At 38.0% G+C, this 19993-nt stretch overlaps 1 protein-coding gene across 2 annotated transcripts in view; it reads left to right on the top strand.

Annotated features, from left to right (window-relative positions):
* Positions 1–19993, top strand: part of NCAPG (non-SMC condensin I complex subunit G) — a 59625-nt gene that overhangs the window by 2222 nt on the left and 37410 nt on the right. For both annotated transcript variants that reach the window (XM_049887010.1, XM_049887009.1), the window contains exons 2-7: positions 445–645; positions 4605–4833; positions 15847–15992; positions 17052–17136; positions 19051–19243; positions 19707–19856. In XM_049887010.1, coding sequence (XP_049742967.1) covers positions 445–645; positions 4605–4833; positions 15847–15992; positions 17052–17136; positions 19051–19243; positions 19707–19856 — 1004 coding nt within the window. The remainder of the gene's footprint in view (positions 1–444; positions 646–4604; positions 4834–15846; positions 15993–17051; positions 17137–19050; positions 19244–19706; positions 19857–19993) is intronic.

Here is a 19993-nt window from a genome sequence, read left to right as displayed (position 1 = left end):
TTTTCACCACCCTTAATAAACTCAGTGCCCCCTAAGCAATGACTCCCCCCTTTTCACCTGCCTGCTGCCCCTGGTAACCACTGACAAACTTTGGTCTATTCTAGATGTTTCATATAAATGGGATCATACAATATTTGTCTTTTTGTGACTTATGTATTTCAGTCAACTGGTACTAAAGACATTGAGAATTCAAGAATGTTAAAAAACAATCAAAGAAATTATTTTATTGTCAAAATTTGTGTTTGTTTGCTCCCTGGTAGAAGTAAATTACAGCTTGGAGAAAAATTCATGCAATTCATTTGCAGGTTTGGATATTTGAGAGTTTACTAAATAAAAATGTTAGTTTATCTGAGTGAGGGTTAGAGCTTTCAACAGCCTTAAGGTAATGTTGGGAATAAAGGATTTTATCAGTGCGGTTTACTGGGGGTTTCTTTTGTCTTCCAGATGAACGATAAAGCAGTTTTTCATAAGGAGTTCATTCATTACCTTAAATATGCTATGGTGGTCTATAAACGTGAACCAGCTGTGGAGAGGGTAATAGAATTTGCAGCAAAGTTTGTTACTTCATTTCACCAATCAGAGATGGAAGACGATGATGGTGAAGATGGTGGCATTTTAAATGATTTGTTTACTTTTCTCTTAAAGGTATTGTGAAAACTAGCACTTGGGGGAAGGTATTATAGAAAATTTTGCCCTAATAAAAGGCAAAGGGAGTATGTATATTTTAAAGAATGAAATATCTGGCAATTGAGAAAATGTCTATGATTGTTTCTATAGAAAATAATTAGAAATATGATTAAGATAAAAGGTGGACTTTTAAAATGTGCCAGCATTAAATTTTTAATGACTCTGTGTTAGATATAATTTTCATCTTAAAATGTAAATAATCAATAGAGAGATTAGGATTTTATCTTAAACATAAAGAAATGCTCAGGTTTGCCATACATAAACTAAATTAGTTTATTGCAAGGTAGTCATGGTGAAGCATGCAAGTAAGACCTCACACGACAGCATTCATTTAGAACTTGAGAATCAGGATTAACAATTACAGTGACGGTGGTAGTTCAGTGGTTTGAGTCCAGATCTTTAGACTTCAGGCTTTTACCTTTTATGAGAGGTTCTTGGGAAGAAGGTTTAACCACAGCTCGAAGTCTGTGGAGGTCCTTCACAGCTAGGGTCTGAGGTTGGCAGCGGCATTCAGAGTCTAAAGTGGAGTCTCTTGCCTCTGCTCTGCTCTTCTCTGCCTCTACTCTTCTCTGAAAGCATGAGCCAAAACCCAGTGTATGTACACGTATATATGAATTTTTAACCTTGGCCTTTCACGGTAAGTGCTAGGTGATGTCATGCTTACAAAGACTAGTATGTCACCTTTTTTTCTTCAAGGTCAAAGATTAGGGGATTACTTATGATATACCTAGTGCCTCAAGGCCACCTTACAGAAATATAATTTTATGCCCTAATTCCTTTATCATATCACATATGTGCCCAGCCAACTTAGGTTTCTATCATATCATGTATTTGACAAACCAGTTTAGGGAGGTTTAACTGTATGTTCTGCCACATGACATACTTCTAATTTTTCTGTCGATAATTTAGAAATCCCCTATATAGTTATGAGTTATAATTTATCATAGTGAGCAAGCACAATGCCAGTTGCCTAAAGGTTGTTGACCACTTTCTTCTATTTATCAATTTCTAAATTTTCAACACTTGTAAATAACTTTCTGATGGCTTATAATTATGGTTTCTAACAGCTTGTAAGTTGCTGATGACATAAGTTTTCTGATTAGAGTATTTCACAGAAGTATATCTATGTGTTTCTGTTTTTAACTTTGTTATGAGTGAATTGTACATAGCATTTTGAAAGCATTATAATGTTGAAAACATTATGAAAGCCTATGTGATTTGAGAATATTATGTAGGCATACAACATTCTCTGAACCAGTTTTCGCATACATTTGTTTTAAATGAGTTCTCCATTTTAGAAAGAAAACAATAGTTTTTATAAAGGGTGTCTTAGCTGTGTAGTGCTACTATAACAGAAATACCACAAGTGGGTGGCCGAAACAAATAAATTTACTTTCTCAAAATTTAGGAGACTGGAAGTCCAAGCTCAGGGTGTGGCTCTAGGGGAAAGCTTTCGTTCTTTCGACTCTGGAGGAAGGTTCTTGTCTCTTCAGCTTTTGATTCCTGGTTCCTTGGAGATCTCTATATGTCTTGGCATCTATCTTACCCCATCTCTGCTTGCTCCCTTGCTTGTTTAATCTCTTTTATATCTCAAAGGGGATTGACTCAAAACACACCCTACACTAAACCTGCCTTATTATCATAACAAAGACAACCCATGCCCAAATGGGATTATAACCAGTCTTGTTGTTGTTAGGTGCTGTAGAGGCCTAACTCACAGGGACCCTGTGTACACAGCAGAATGAAACACTACCTGTTCCTACGCCGTCCTCACAGTCGTTCTTATGCTTGAGGCCATTCTTGGAGCCACTGTGTCAGTCCATCTTGTCAAGGGTCTTCCTCTTTTTCTCTGACCCTCTACTTCAACCAAGCATGATGTCCTTCTCCAGAGACTGACCCCTTCTGATAACACGTCCAAAGTACCTGAGACAGGTTTCACCAGCCACCCTTCGAAGGAGCATTCTGGCTGTACTTTTTCCAAGACAAATTTATTCTTCTGGCAGTCCATGGTATATTTAATATTCTTTGCAAACACCTTAATTCAAAGACATCAATTCTTCTTCAGGCTTCTTTATCAGTATTCAGCTTCTGCGTGCATATGAGGCAACTGAAAATACCACGGCTTGGGTCGGGCACACCTTAGTCTTCAAAGTGATGTCTTTGCTTTTTTACACTATAAAGAGGCCTTTTGCAGCAGATTTGCCCAATCCAATACATCCTTTGATTTCTCGACTGCTACTTCCATGGGCATTGACTGCAGATCCAAGTAAAATGCAGTCTTTTACAACTTCCATCTTCTCCGTTTATCATAGTGTTGCTTATTAGTCCATTTGTGAGGATTTTTGTTTTTATATTGAGGTATAGTCAGTAAGTGCTTCAAGTCCTCTTTACTTTTAGCAAGCAGAGTTCTGTCATTTGCTTAACTCAGGTTGTTAATGAGTCTCCCTCCAATCCCGATGTCCCATTCCATTCTTCTTCATGTAATCCAGCTTCTTGAATTATTTGCTCATTGTAGAGATTGAATAAGTATAGTGAAAAGATACAACCCTGGCGCACAACTTTCCCAGTTTTAAACCACGCAATACCCCTTGTTCTGTTTGAAAGACTGCCTCTTGGTCTATGTACAGGCTCCTATGAGCACAATTAAGTGTCTGGAATTCCCATTCTTTGCATCGTCATCCATAATTTGTTACGTTCCATACAATCGAATGTCTTTGCACAGTCAATGAAACACAGGTAAACATCTTCCTGGTATTCTCTGCTTTCAGCCAAAATCCATCTGACATCAGCAGTGATATCCCTTATTCTACCTTCTCTTCTGAATCCGGCTTGAATTTCTGGCAGTTTCCTGTCGATGTACTGCTGCAATAGCTTTTGAATTATCTCCAGCAAAATTTTACTTGCGTGTAATGTTAATGATATTATTCGACAATTTCTGCATTCTGTTGGATTATCTTTCTTTGGAATGGGCACAAATATGGATCTTTTCCAGTCGGTTGGCTAGGTAGCTGTCTTCCAAATTTCTTGGTATAGACAAGTGAGCACTACCAGCATTGGATCTGTGTTTTCAAACATCTCAATTCGTATTCTCTCAATTCTTGGAACCTTGTTTTTCGCCAGTGCGTTCAGTTCAGCTGGGACTTCTTCCTTCAATACCATTGGTTCTTGATCATATACACCTCCTGAAATGGTTGAACGTTGATCAGTTCCGTTTGGTACAGTGACTCTGTTTATTCCTTCCATCTTCTGGTGCTTTCTGTGTCATTCAGTATTTTGCCCATAGAACCCTTCAGTATCGCAGCTCAAGGCTTGAATGTTTTCTTCAGTTCTTTCAACCTCAGAAGTGCCGAATATGTTTTTCTCTTTTGGTTTTCTAACTCTGGGTCTTTGCACATTTCATTATAATACTGACAGGTGAGTGGTAAACCAGTCGTAGAGGTTAGGATTTACAACATATGTTTTGGAGGACACTTTTCATTTTATAACAGAAAAATAATACGCTCTTGTAATTTAGCAAATACTTATCAGACTACTTTTAGCATGTATGAATATATAGTTAGTATACATTTGGATCAAAGTAGCATTATGATTAATTTGATAGCTTTATGTTTTCTTTGCAAGAAAGGAATCATTTTTATCTTCTTGAGTTGTAAACATATAGAAATTCAAATGGTATGTGATTATTGTATTTTTACGCAAATAATGTGTGCCTTCTATGCTTGTCTTTCAGCCCCCTGCCCCCTCCAGGAGGTATTTTCTTAAGTGTTGCTATGCCAATTTTTTTACGTGTTACTCTTGAAATAAATTTACATGGCATGGTTGGCAAACCAATGTAGAAGACATGCATTATTTGTGTAAAAATATGGTATGTAGTAATGGTATATAACTGAATAACTTTTGATTTGTTTCTGTTTCAGTCTCATGAAGCAAACAGCAATGCAGTCAGATTTAGAGTGTGCCAGCTAATAAACAAGCTCTTGGGAAGTATGCCAGAAAATGCTCTGATTGATGATGATTTGTTTGATAAAATTAAAGAAGCCATGCTTATTAGATTGAAAGATAAAATTCCAAATGTTAGAATACAAGCAGTTCTGGCTCTTTCAAGACTTCAGGATCCCAAAGACGATGACTGCCCTGTGGTTAATGGTATGTGTGACTTTCTAAATTTTCTTTTCAGTTTTATTTAGATTCTGTCAAATTCTCAGTAGTCGAATTTTTTTTTTTTTTTTTGTGAACTATATATGTGGAAGAGTAATATAAGGAGCCTTGGTCGTGCAAATGGTTCAGTGCTGAAAAGTTGGTGATTTGAACCCATATATCATCTCCACTGGAGAAAGACCTGCTGATCTGCTTCTGTAAAGATTGCAGCTGAGAAAATCCTATGGGGCAGTTTTACTCTGTCACATGGAGTCACTATGAGTCAAAATCAACTTGATGGCACCTAAGAACAACAACATAAGTTATGTATTTATACAGTTCAAAAACCAAAAACAAATACCCAAGTAGCCACCACCCAGCTTAAAAATTTAGGAATATTATCAGTACCGGTTGCAATCCTTTTGTTCTACCTCAGAGGCAACTACTCCTCTGAATTTTGGGTTAATTTTCCCATTTTCTTTATAATTTAACCATGTATGTGTATCCTTAAATAATATTTTCTGTCATACTATATACTATGTGAATCATTCCGTATGTATTTTTCTGTGACTTTTTTCTCAGTTATTTTTTGTTCTAAGATTCATGCATGTTAATACATATTTTTTACTGTATTATAATACCCTGTTATATGAATATAACAGTTTATTCTTTCTAATGCTGATTGACCCTCTAGTTGTTGCCAGTTAATTTGCTCCTAAAAACACTATTGCTGCTATGAACTTTCTTGTACTTGGCTTCTGATGTTGTGAGCCAGTTCAGATTCATAGTGACCCTATGTACAACAGAACAAAACACCAGTCCTGTGCTGTCCTTACAAATATTCCAGTGTTTGAGCATATTGTGGCAACCACTGTGTCAATCCATATTGTTGATGGCCTTCCTCTTCTTTGCTGACACTGCCTTACCAAGCATGATGTCCTTCTCCAGGGACTGGTCCCTCCTGATAAAAACATGTCAAAGTATGTGAGATTGAAGTCTCCACATCCTCATTTCTGATGAGATTGTATTTCTTCCAAGACATATTTGTTCATTCTTCTGGCTGTTAGTTGTTAGGTGCTGTTGAGTTGGTTATGACTCATAGCGACCCTATGGGCAACAGAACGAAACACTGCCCTGTCCTGTGGCATTCTTACAGTCATTGCTATGTTTGAGCCCATTGTCGCAACCACTATTTCAATCCATCTTGTCAGGGGTCTTCCTCTTTTGCTGACCCTCTACCTTACCAAGCATGATGTCATTCTCCAGGGACTAGCACCTCCTGGTAACATGTCCAAAGTACATGAGAAGAATTCTCACCATCCTCACTTCCAGGGAGCAGTCTGGCTGTACCTTCCCCAAGACGGACTTGTATGTTCTTCTGGCAGTTCATGGTATATTCAATATTCTTTGCCAACACCATGATTCAGAGGCATCAATTTTTCTTTGGTCTTCCTTATTCATTGTCCAACTTTCATATGCATATGAAACATAACCTAACCTGTTGTCGCCGAGTCAATTCCGACTCATAGCAACCCTATAGGACAGAGTAGAATTGCCCCATAGGGTTTCCAAGGAGCATCTGGGGGATTCCAACTGCTGACCTCTTGGTTAGCAGCTGTAGCTCTTAACCACCAGGGTTTCCTCATATGCATATGAGGCTATTGAAAATATCATGGCTTGGGCTAAGTGCACCTTAGTACTCAAAGTGACATCTTTGCTTTTCAACACTTTAAATAGGTCTTTTGAAGCAAATTTGCCCAACACACTACATTGTTTGATTTCTTGACTGCTGCTTCCATGGACGTTTACTGTTGATCCAAGTGAAATGAAATCCTTGACATGGTGAATATTTTCTCCATTTATCATGATGTTGCTTACTGATCCATTTGTGAGGATTCTTATTTTCTTTATGTTGAGGTGTAGTCCATACTAAAGGCTGTAGCCTTTGATCTTCATCAGTAAGTGCTTCAAGGCCTCTTCGCATTAAGCAAGAAAGGTTGTCGCATCTGCACATCGCAGGTTGTTATTAAGTCTCCCTCCGATCCTGATGCCATGAACATTTTCATATTGTCCAGCTTCTCAGATTATTTGTTCAGCATACAGATTGAATAAGTGTGGTGAAAGGATACAGCCATAACTCACACCTATCCTGATTTTAAACCATGCTGTATTGCCTTGTTCTGTTTGAATGACCGCCTCTTGGTCTAGGTACAGGTTCCACATGAGCACAATTAAGTGTTCTGGAATCCCCATTCTTTGCAATGTTACCCATAATTTGTTATGATCCACACAGTCGATTGCCTTTTCATAGTCAATAAAATACAGGTAAACATCTTTCTGGTACAGCTCTGCTTTCAGTCAAGATCCATCTGACATTAGCAATGATATCCCTGATTCCACGTCCTTCTCTGAATCTGGCTTGAATTTCTGGCAGTTACCTACAGAAGTATTGTTGCAAACACTTTTGAATTGTCTTCAGCAAAATTTTGCACTTGGGTGTGATAGTAAAGATATTGTTCCACAATTTCTGCATTCTGTTGGACCACCCCTCTTTGGAATGAGCATAAAGATGGTTCTCTTCCAGTCAGTTGGCCAGGTAGCTGTCTTCCAAATTTCCTGGCATAGACTGGTACTTCCAGCACTGCTTCTGTTTGTTGAATCATCTCAGTTGGTCATCAGTTCCTGGAGACTTGTTTTTTTGCCAGTGCCTTCAGTGCAAATTTTTTTTTTGTTTTCAGTGCAGCTTCGACTTCTTACTTCAATACCAGCAGTTCTTGATCATATGCTGTCTCCTGAGAAGGTTGAATATCGACCAATTCTTTTTGGGTACAGTGACTCTGTATTCCTTCCATCTTTTTTTTTTTTTTAACAATTTTTTTTTCCCTTTAATTGAACTTTAGATGAAGGTTTACAGAACAAACTAGTTTCTCATCAAACAGTACACACATTGTTGTATGACATTGGTTAACAATCCCACGACATGTCAACACTCCCTTCTCAACCCTGGGTTCCCTATTACCAGCATTCCTGTTCCCTCCTACCTTCCAGTCCCTGCCCCAGGGCTGGTGCACCCTTTAGTCTTGTTTTGTTCCATAGGCCTGTTCAATCTTTGGTTGAAGGGGAACCTCAGGAGTGGCCTCATTACTGAGCTGAAAGGATGTCTGGGGGCCATACCCTCAGGGTTTCTCCAGTCCCTGTCAGGCCAGCAAGTGTGGTCTTTTTGGGTTAGAATTTTGTTCTATGTTTTTCTCCAGCTCTGCCTGTGACCCTCTATTGTGGATCCCTGTCAGAGCAGTCAGTAGTGGTAGCCGGGCACCATCTAGTTGTACTGGGCTCAGTCTGGTGGAGGCCGTGGTACATGTGGTCCATTAGTCCTTTGGACTAATTTTTCCCTTGTGTCTTTAGTTTTCTTCATTCTTGCTTGCTCCCAAGGGGGTGAGACCAGTGGAGGATCCTAGATGGCCACTCATAGGCTTTTAAGACCAAAGTAGAATGTAAAACGTTTTCTTTAAAAGCTCTGTTATGCCAGTTGAGCTAGATGTTCCCTGAGACCATGGTCCCCACAGCCCTCAGGGAGTGTGGATTGTATCTATGGAGCTACCGTGGCTCTGCCTTTTACACGGTGTGCTGGCTTCCCCAGTATTGTGTACTGTCTTACCCTTGACCAAAGTTACTGCTTATCTATTGTCTAGTGTTTTTCTATCCCCATCCCTCCATCGTAACCATCAAAGATTGTATCTTTTTGTATGTAAACCTTTTCATGGGTTTTTACAGTAGTGGTCTCATACAATATTTGTCCTTTTGTGATTGACTTATTTCACTCAGCATAATGTCCTCCAGATGCATCCATGTTACGGGATGCTTCACAGGTTGATCCTTGTTCTTTAGCGTTGTGTAACGCTCCATTATGTGTATGTACCACAGTTTGTTTATCCATCTGTTAATAGGCACCTAGGTTGTTTCCATCTTTTTGCTATTGTAAACAATGCTGCAGTGAACAGGGATGTACATATATCTGTTTGTGAGACGACTCTTATTTCTCTAGGATATATTCCTAGGAGTGGGATTGCTGGATTATATGGTATTTCTATTTCTAGCTTTCTAAGGAAGCGCCATATCATTTTCCAAAATGGTTGTATCATTTTGCATTCCCACCAGCAGTGCATAAGAGTTCCGATCTCCCCACAGCCTCTCCAATATTTGCATTTCTTTTTTAAATTAAAAAAAAAATTTTATTGTGCTTTAAGTGAAAGTTTACAAATCAAGTCGGACTCTTATACAAAAATTTATAAACACCTTGCTTTATACTCCTAACTGCTCTCCCCCTAATGAAACAACACACTCCTTCCCTCTTACATTTCTTTTCCATTTGGCCAGCTTTTGGCCCTCTCTACCCTCTCCTCTCCCCTTCAGACAGGAGATGCCAACATAGTCTCATGTGTCTACTTGATCCAAGAAGCTCATTCTTCACCAGTATCATTGACTATCCTGTAGTCCAGCCCAATCCCTGTCTGAAGAGTTGGCTTTGGGAATGGTGCCTGTGTTGGGCTAACAGAAGGTCTGGGGACCATGACCTCCGGGGTCATTCTAGTCTTGGTCAGACCATTAAGGCTGGTCTTTTTACGAGAATTTGGAGTCTGTATCCCACTGCTCTTCTGCTCCCTCAGGGGTTCTTTGTTGTGTTCCCTGCCAGGGCAGGCATCGGTTGTAGCTGGGCACCATCTAGTTCTTCTGGTCTCAGGCTGATGTAGTCTCTGGTTTATGTGGCTGTTTCTGTCTCTCGGACTCATAATTACCCTGTGTCTTTGGTGTTCTTCATTCTCCTTTGCTCCAGGTAGGCTGAGACCTGAGACCAGTTGATGCATCTTAGATGGCCGCTTGCTAGCCTTTAAGACCCCAGATGCCACTCTCCGAAGTGGGATGCAGAGTGTTTTCTTAATAGATTTTATTATGCCAGTTGACTTAGATGTCCCCTGAAACCGTGGCACCCAAACTTCCGCCCCTGATATGCTGGCCTTTGATGCATTCAGTTTATTCAGGAAACTCCTTTGCTTTTGATTTAGTCTATTTGTGCTGACCTCTCCTGTATTGTGTGTTGTCTTTCCCTGCATCAAAAATAGTTCTTATCTATACTCTCCAACATTTGTTATTTTCTGTTTTATTGGTGCGTGCCAGTAATGCTGGGGTGGATGGTATGTCATTGTGGTCTTACTTTACATTTCTCTGATGGCTAGAGATTGTGAGCGCTTCCTCATGTGTCTGTTGGCCGCTTGAATGTCTTCTTCGGTGAAGTGTCTGTTCATTTTCTTTCCCCATTTTTTAATGCATTATTTGTCCATTTGTTGTAGAGGTGTTGGATTTTCTTGTAGATTTTAGAGGTTAGACCTTTGTCTGATTTGTAATAGCCAAATTTTTTTTCCCAGTTTGTAGGTTCTCTTTTTACTCTTTTGGTGAAGTCTTTTGATGAGCATAGGTGTTTAATTTTTAGAAGATCCCAGTTATCTAGCTTATCTTCTGGAGCTTGTGTGTTGTTGGTTGTGATTTATATACTGTTAATGCCATGTACCAGGACCTCTAGCGTTGATCCTATTTTTTCTTCTATGAACTTAATGTGTTTTGGCTTTATATTTAGGTCTTTGACCTGTTTTAAATTAGTTTTTGTATACAGTGTGAAGTATGGGTCCTGTTTCACTTTTTTGCAGGTAGACATCCAGTTTTGCCAGCACCATTTGTTAAAAAGACTGTCTTTTCCCCATTTCATGGACTTTGGGCCTTTGTCAGAGATCAGGTGACCATAGGTGGATGAGATTTACATCTGGGTCCTCAATTCTGTTGCATTGGTCAGTGTGTCTGTTGTTGTACCAGTACCAGGCTGTTTTGACTACCATAGCTGTATAGTAGGTTCTGAGGTGAGGTAGTCGAGCCCTCTTACTTTATTCTTCTTCAGTAGTGCTTTACTTATCTTGGCCTCTTCCCTTTCCATATAAAGTTAATGATAAATTTTTCCATCCCTTTAAAGAATGTTGTTGGTATTTGGATTGATATTGCATTGTATTTGTAAATCGCTTTGGGTAGAATTGTCATTTTCACAATGTTGAGTCTACCTATCTGTAAGCATGGTATGATTTTCCATTTATGTAGATCTCTTTTGGTTTCTTGCAAGTAGTGTTTTGTAGTTTTCTTTGTGTGGGTCTTTTATATCCCTGATTAGATTTATCCCCAAGTATTTTATTTTTTTAGGTGCTATCATAAATGGTATTGTTTTCATTTTTCTCTTTGTTGGTGTACAGGAATCCAAGTGATTTTTTAGGTTGATTTTGTTTCCTGCTACTCTGCTGCATCTTTCTTAGTTCCAGTAGTTTTCTTGTGGAGTCTTTTTGGATTTTTTTAGTAACGTATCATCTGCAAATAGGGAGAGTTTAAGCTCTTCATTTTTTATTAGCAATTTGGATTCCCTGTATTTCTGTTTCTTGCCTTATTGCACTATCTAAAACTTCCACCTCAAATAGGAGTGGTGATAAAGGGCATCCTTGTCTTATTCCTGTTCTCAAAGGGAATGTTTTCAGCCTCTCTCCATTGAGATCAGTGTTGTCCGTTAGTTTTGGATTGATGCCCTTTATTAAGAAATTTCCCTTCTGTACTATTTTATTGAGAGTTTTTATCAGGAATGGGTGTTGGACTTTGTTGAATGCCTTTTCTGCCTTGATTGAGATGATCATGTGATTCTTTTCTTTGCTTTTATTTATGTGGTGGATTACGTTGATTGATTTTCTAATGTTGAATGCATAGGTGGTATGAATTCTCCTTGATCATGGTGTATTATTTTTTTGATATGATGCTAAATTCTATTGGCTATAATTTTTGTGTCTATAGTCATGAGAGATATTGATCTGTAATTTTCTTTTTTTTGTGGTGTCTTTGCCTGGTTTTGGTATCAGGGTTATGGTGGCTTCATAGAGTGAATTTGGAAGTATCGCTTCCTTTTCTATGTTCTGAAATAGTTTGAGCAGTACTGCTGTAAGCTTTCCTCTGAATGTTTGGTAGAATTCTCCAGTGAAGCTATCTAGGCCAGGGCTTTTTTGGTTGGGAGTTTTTAAAATTACGTTTTCAATCTCTTCTCTTGTTATGGGTCTGTTCAGATTTTCAATGTCATTTTGCGTTAGTTTGGGTCACTATGAGTTGGAATCGACTCAATTGCACTGGGTTTGGGTTTTTTTTGGTTTGTTGGGTAGGTAGTGTGTCTCTAGAAATTTATCCATTTCCTCTAGGTTTTCAAATTTGTTGAAATATAGTTTTTCATAATATTCTGTTATGATCCTTTCTATTTCAGTTGGGTCTCTTGTAATGCCGCTTATTTCTTATTTGGGTTATTTGCGTTCTCTCCTGTTTTCTTTTTGTCGGTTTGGCCAGTGGTTTGTTGATTTTGTTGATCCTTTCAAAGAACCAACTTTTGGTTTTGTTGATTCTTTCTGTTGTTTTTCTATTCTCTATTTCATTTATTTCTGCTCTGATCTTTGTTATTTCTTTTCTTCTGGTGGCTGTGGACTTCTTTTGCTGTTGTCTTTTTGTTCAAATTGTGTAACTAATGTTTCAATTTTGACTTTTTCTTCTTTTTTGATGTGTGCATCTAGTGCTATGAATTGACCTCTGAGGACTGCCTTTGCTGTGTCCCAAAGGTGTTGGTATGATGTGTTTTCCTTCTCGTTAGATTCTGGGAACTTTTTGATTCTGTCTTTTATTTCTTCTATTACCCAGTAATTTTCAAGCATGGTATCATTCAGTTTCCAGGTAATTGATTTTTTTTCCTTACTCTTCTTGTTGTTAATTTCTACTTTGACAGCATTCTGTCAGAGAAGATACTTTGTGTTATCTCAATGCTTTGGATTTTGTTGAGGGTTGCCCTGTGGCATAAGATGTGGTCTGTTCTGGAGAAAGTTCCATGTGTGTTGCAGCTGTTGGGCACAGTGTTCTGTATACGTCTATGAGGTTAAGTTGGCTGATTGTGCTTTGTAGCTCTACTGTATCTTTGTTGAGTTTCTCTTCCAGTTTCTTTTGCTGCTATGTTGTTCAGTGTTCTACCCATAAAATCCTTCATGATTTCAACTTGAGGCTTGAATTTTTTCTTCAGTTCTTTCAGCTTGAGAAATGCTGAGTGTATTCTTCCCTTTTAGCTACTCTGTGTTCAAGAGCAATTTGCAGAGGCTCTTCCGACATCCTTTCTGGTCTTTCTTTCCTGTCTCTTTAGTGACCTTTGTCTTTCTTCGTGTGTGATGTCCTTGATGTCATCCCACAACTTGTCTGCTCTCTGTTCATTAGCATTTGATGAGTCAAGTCTATTCTTGAGATGGTTTCCAAATTCAGGTGGGATACACTCAAGTTCGTATTTTGCCTCTCATGGTCTTGTTTTATTTTCTTCAGGTTCAACTTTATCTTGCATATGAGTAATTGATGGTCTGTTTTGTAGTCAGCCCCTGGCCTTGGCCTGAATGATGATATTGAGCTTCTCCATCATATCTTTCCACAGATGTAGTCAATTTGATTCCTGTGTTTTCTATCCTGTGAGGTCCATATGTATAGTTGCTGTTTACATTTTTGAAAAAAAGGTATTTATTTGCAATGAATAAGTCGTTGGTCTTACAAAATTCTATCATGTGGTTTCTGGCTTTGTGTCTTTCACCAAGGCCATATTTTCTGACTACTGATGCTTCTTTTTTTTCCAACTTTTTACATTGCAATCACTAGTAATTACCAGTGCATCTTGTTTGCCTATTTGATCAATTTTAGACTGCAGAAGTTGGTAAAAATCTTCAATCTTCTTAGTGGTTGGTGCATAAATTTGAATAATAGCCATGTTAACTGGTCTTTCTTATAGGAGCGTGGGTGTTATCCTATCAGTGACAGCATTGTACTTCAGGATAGATCATAAATATTCTTTTTGACAATGAGTGCAACACCATTCCTCTTCAATTTGTTATTCCCAGTTATGATTGTCTGATTCAAAGTGGCAGTACCATCCCATTTCAGCTCCCTAATGCCTAGGAATAAGTCTGTCCTGGAAGAAGTCCAACCAGAATGCTCCTTAGAAAGGAGAACGGCAAGACTTCGTCGACATATTATCAGGAGGGACCAGTTCCTGGAGAAGGACATCACACTTGGTAAAGTAAGGGTCAATGAAAAAGAAGGATCGTGAGGATGGTGTAGGATTGGTCTGTGTTTTGTTTTGTTGTACGTAGGGTCACTATGATTCAGAATCGACTTGATGGCAGCTAACAACAGCAGCAACACCTAGGATATTGATTTTTATGGTTTCTGTTTCATTTTCAGCAACTTCCAATTTTCCTGAATCCATACTTCGTATATTCCACATTCCAATTATTAATGGATGTTTGTAGCTGTTTCCTCCCATTTTGAGTCATGCCACGTCAGCAAATGAAGGTCCCAAAAGCTCGACTCTATCCATGTCATTAAGGTCAATTCTACTTTGAGGAGGCAGCTCTTCCTCAGTCATATTTTGATTGCCTTCCAACCTCAGGGGCCCATCTTCTGGCACTATACCAGACAGTTTTCTGCCGCTCTTCATAAGGTTTTCGCTGACCAATTTTTTCAGAAGTAGATTGCCCAGTCCTTCATCCTAGTCTCTCTTAGTCTGGAGGCTCTGCTGAAACCTGTCCACCATGGGTGACTCTGTTGGTATTTGAAATACTGGTGGCATAGCTTCCAGCAACTTGCAAGCCACTACGGTACAATAAACTGACAGACATGTGCTGGATGGCTTCTGGTACACATGTCAAAGGGTTTTGCTAGGGTGTATGTCTATGAGGGGGTTTTGCTAGGGTGTATGTCTATGAGGGGGCTTACTGGGATACATGCAGGCTCAGCTTTATATGATAATGTAGAAGTATTCAACCTAGTAATATCATTTAACATTCCTATTCATAATGTGTAAGAATTTTTATTGATCCATAATCCTCGTCTATAGGGTCGCTATGAGTTGTAATCGACTCGATGACAATGGGTTTGGTTTTGGTTTTTTTAATCCTCTCCAGTATTTGGTATTGTCAGATTTTAATTATATTTCTTCTGTATAAAGCCTGTTAATGTGTTTTACTCACTTTTCTATCAGGTTGTCTTATTGATTTATTTGAGTTCTTTATTCTCAAAAGAAGTCTTTTGGTTATATAAATTGTAGATATTTTTTTCTACCTTAGGTAGCTTGTTTAATTCTCTTTGGTGTGTCTTTTGTTGAACAGAGATTCTAAATGTCTAAATTATCTGTTTCTTCCTTTATGACTTGTACTTTTTATCTCTTATTTAAGAAATCTTTCTCTACCTCTGGGATCAAAAATATAGTCATATTTCACTTTTCCATATATGCCTAGGAATATTTCAGACACTCTTCTGTTTTATCATTCTATTTGTCTATCCCTGTTATTTTAGCTTTATAGTCAATCTTGATACCTGTGGATATTATACGACACACATTATAATATTGTGTAAAATGTAAATGTTTTAACAGTCAACATGTAACTTTATCATAAACGTGGGGAAGACGTGAGAAGTGGAGGTAGAATAAACGTTTAAATACAGCTAAAGAATTTTGTTTCAAGGAGTAAAACCAGAAAGCTATTTCTTTTTAGGACTCATTAAACATCAAAATAATAGGGCCCTATTTTTTTTTTTTTTTTATGAAGCCATATCAATTTAAAACAAACTGCTTGCTATACTAGACTTTCTTCTAACTCTTGAGGAGTAACAAAGACTTAATCTTTAGGGGATTGCCAAGATCTTTAGGGCCTTTTTTTTTTTTCCAGTTTTACTCTTCAGGCCCAGTCCATTGACCTATTTCTCAGCCCATCCTTGAAAGAGAAGTTGGGGGAAAAATCTTCAACTAAAATTGAATGTGTAAGACTGAAAAATGGTATCTTTATCATTTTAAAAACATTTTGAAATGTCAAAATGTGGGTTATTTTATGACTATAGTTTTTTCCTTAGTGTACTAAATATGTATTACTCTGTTTTTAGCATATGCTACTTTGATTGAAAACGATTCAAATCCAGAAGTTAGGCGAGCAGTGTTATCATATATTGCACCATCAGCAAAGACTCTGCCAAAAATAGTAGGACGCACCAAGGATGTGAAAGAGGCTGTCAGAAAGGTGGCTTATCAGGTAAATAAGTTCAATACCTTTTGTAGGCATTTTTTCAAAAATAATTTATTTTGTTGTTGAGAATATACACAGCAGAACATACACTGACTCAACAGTTTCTACATGTGCGATTCACTGACGTTGATTGTATTTTTCAAGTTATGCAAGCATTCTCACCTTCCTTTTCCCACTTTTTTCTCCCCCCATTAACATAAACCCACTGCATCCTAAATTTTCTTTTTAATCTTTCAAGTTGCTGTTGTCAATTTGATCCCATATATATAGATCTTAAAAGGGTACAGTACTCAAGGCAGATATTCTTTACTAGTTAAGCTAAACTATTGTTTTAAGAAGACTTTGGGGAATAATTTTGGTTTAAGTTTGAAAAATTATCTTGGGGCAACACGGGTTCATCCAGCCTCCCTGACCTCAGAAAGTCTGGATTCCATGAGAATTTGATATTCTGTTCTGCTTTTTCTCCCTTTTGATCAGAATTCTTCTATAGAATGTTTGATCAAAATTTTCAATAATGGTAGCCAGGCACCATCTAGATTTTCTGGGCTCATGGCAAAGAAGAATGTTGTTCATGGAGGCAATTAGCCACACATTCCATTGTCTCCCCTATTCCTGACTCTTCTTCCTCTGTTGGGTAGGCATATTCTTCAAAGACAAGAAGCCATATTCTTAAAGTACTTTTGAAAAATACTTGGCACATAACAAGAATTTCTCCAATTGTATTTTTTTTGAAGAGTATAGGTTAGTTACTGTATTTTTTCATGTTGCATATAATAACATAGAATAAATAAAATTTTTTCATGTTGCATATAAAAAAACTGGCATATCAGTGCTTATGAAAATATCTCCTGGGGGAGGGCATGGTTGGCAAAGAAATGTAGAAAGTGTGTTATTTGTGTAAAGATACAGTAGGTAGAATCTTATTGTATCAAATATATTAGCAGATATTAATTTATTTTGGAGAGTCAGGTAATTTTATTAGGTGAGGGAAACATTGCTAGTTAAGAAATCTTTAGATAGTGTTGGATTTAATGACCATCTTTTTATTATTATTTTTTCTTTAAGGTTTTAGCTGAAAAGATTCATATGAGAGCTATGTCCATTGCTCAGAGAGTAATGCTTCTTCAACAAGGTCTTAATGACAGATCAGGTAAAATATACATATTTATATATAATACATTAGTAGATTTTTAGGTCACACTTAAACAGTTTAGGAAACAAGTGTCCTAAGTTAGGTCAAATAAACCTGTCATTTACATCAACCTGGCGAAATCCATTTTGGTGTGTTGTGTAGAAAACATTTCCTAGGGTTAAAGGTCTTGTTACTTGAAATGAGTATAAAATAGTGGCATCAGAGGTCCTCTAACTTCGTGAGGAGGAGGATAATCAGCATCAGCCCCGACATATTTCCACACCCCAACCTTTTTACTATGCTAACACCAGCCATCCTCCCCAAAGCACAGTCTGCTTCTCTTTCTTCACTGTTAAGGCTCTCCAGTGTTACAGCTCTGTGTCTCCTGAGTATGGCAGATTCTCAGCGCAGGGACCCTGGATCCGAAGGACGTACTCTACTCCTGGGTCTTCTTGATGATAGTGAGATCTCCCCTCAATCTGTAGGATAGGCTTTTTTTAATCCTAGCAGGATGACAATACTGACTAATTCCCTTGGTGGGCCACAGGCACCTTATGTGCAATGTTCTAGCCAATTCCAGCAAGAGGTTTACACACCTTATTTGCATAGTCCCACTCAGTCATTTTGTGGGAGTTACAAGACCATGGCAGAAAGGCCATATAAAAAGAGAAACCCATTGCCCTGCGAGCAGAGTTCATATGTTTCAATCTCCCTGTGTTTTATAGATAGGGAAACTATAGCTTAAAGCTGTACAGCTAATTCATGTCAGCAGTAGGGCAGGGCCCCTCTTCCTTCTGTCCTTTAAAATCTGCTATATATCCTTTGTGTATTCCTGACATAAATGTGTTCTGTGCATCAGAAACAGCCATTAGGAAAGGTCAGGTTAGTACAATGCATATGTTTTCTTCCCCCCTCTTCCTGTTAATGTAGAGAATCTGCTTACAGTGATGATAAGTAATGTTGTTATAAAAATTTTCAACTCCCATGAGAAGGCTTTTTTTTTTTTTTTTTTTTTTTTTAGAAGGCTAAGCTGGCTCAATTTTGCTGTGGCAAAAAAACTTGAGTTTGAAAACATTGTCAGTGACCTTAAAAGCTAAGAATAAGGCTCAGTCAGTGATATGTACTTGTATGAATCACTGCTACAAACAGCAATCAACGTGTAGCAGGTGAAGTCAGGCAACAAGTAATAAAATGAGTATTATTCATGGCATCGCTACGAGTCAGAATCGATTTGACAGCAACTAACAGCAATATGGAGATCCTGGTGGTGTAGTGGTTAAGTGCTATGGCTGCTAACCAAAGGGTCAGCAGTATGAATCCACCAGGCACTCCTTGGAAACTCTATGGGGCAGTTCTGCTCTATCCTATAGAGTTGCTATGGGGTCGCTATGAGTCGGAATCAACTCGACGGCACTGGGTCTGGTTTTTTTTTTGGTTAACAGCAATATGGAAACCCTGGTGGCGTGGTGGTTAAGAGCTATGGCTGCTAACCAAAAGATCAGCGGTTCAAATTCACCAAGCACTCCTTGGAAACCGTATGGGGCAGTTCTACTCTGTACTATAGGGTTGTTGTGATTCGGAATCAACTCGATGGGAACGGGTTTGGTTTTTTTTTTTTTTTTTTTAACAACAATATAGTCTGGACTAACACCTGAAGCTCAGTGAACTCGGGAGAGAGAATGCGAAGATTTCGTTTTAGGCTGTGGTGGGGGTAGAATATTTGGTTCTGAAGTGAGCACCATAGTGACTTTTGCAATAATTGTAGTTTTTTTTCTCTAGTATGCTTTGTGTTCTGCCTTAAACTTTACTCACTTTTATTGTAATTATTGACTTTATGTTAACATTGATCAAATAAAAATGAATTATAGCAGGCAAAATGCAGGAAATGGAAGCTAGAGGGAGACTGTTGATCTGTTTCAAATGACTTAACAGATGCTGTGAAACAAGCAGTGCAGAAGCATCTTCTCCAAGGCTGGTTACGTTTCACTGAAGGAGATATTTTAGCGTTGCTTCATCGGTTGGATGTGGAAAATTCTTCTGAAGTGGCAGTCTCTGTTCTCAATGTCTTATTTTCAGTGACTCCTGTTAATGAACTGGTGGGGATCTGTAGAAACAATGATGCCAGGTACATGAAAGATTCATTATTGGAAATGCGATACTGATAAACATCTGCAGTTAAAACTCGTTTGTTCTTTTTTTTCTCTTCATAACCACAAATTATTTCAGTACCTTATATATATCCCTCTTTATTTTCTTTAGTCTGATGAATGTTTTTTTTCTCCTGTTTATTTTCTTTTCCTGGTGTAAGAACTCATTACTTTATCATAGACTATCTATTTTACCTGTGTTCCAACCCCTTCCCCCCTATTTTGTTACTTTGATTTTTGCATTATTCTATGATGGCAAAATTAAACATTTGTCCCTATTATATGTATGCTCATTTGATTATTTTTGGGGGGTCTAAGTTTCTTCATTCCTTTTTGTGTAGTGAGTGACTTTATAATTTAAAAGGATGGTGGTTATAAATCAGGTTTGTTATTTCTAACGAAAGATTATGCCTTCTTTCATTCTCTCCCTTTTAAATGAAGGAAATTAATTCCAGTGGAAACATTAACTCCTGAAATTGCATTGTATTGGCGTGTCCTTTGTGAATATTTGAAATCAAAAGGAGATGAGGGTGAAGAGTTTATAGAGCAGATTTTGCCAGAGCCTGTTGTATATGCAGAGTACTTACTAAGGTAAAATTTCTTCCACTGACTTAGACTCTGCTTGTGTTTTTGCATGTGTCAACCTCCCAGGCCCTTCTCTCAAAGTCTTGCTTGATTGGAAATAATAGAAAAATCATTTTTTTGGATATGTAGAGATATGCACATTG

Source organism: Elephas maximus, chromosome 5 (genome assembly GCF_024166365.1).
Source record: "Elephas maximus indicus isolate mEleMax1 chromosome 5, mEleMax1 primary haplotype, whole genome shotgun sequence".
Lineage (NCBI taxonomy): Eukaryota > Metazoa > Chordata > Mammalia > Proboscidea > Elephantidae > Elephas > Elephas maximus.
The sequence above is the reverse complement of the archived record's forward strand: the minus strand, read 5'-3'. Positions and strand labels throughout refer to the sequence as shown.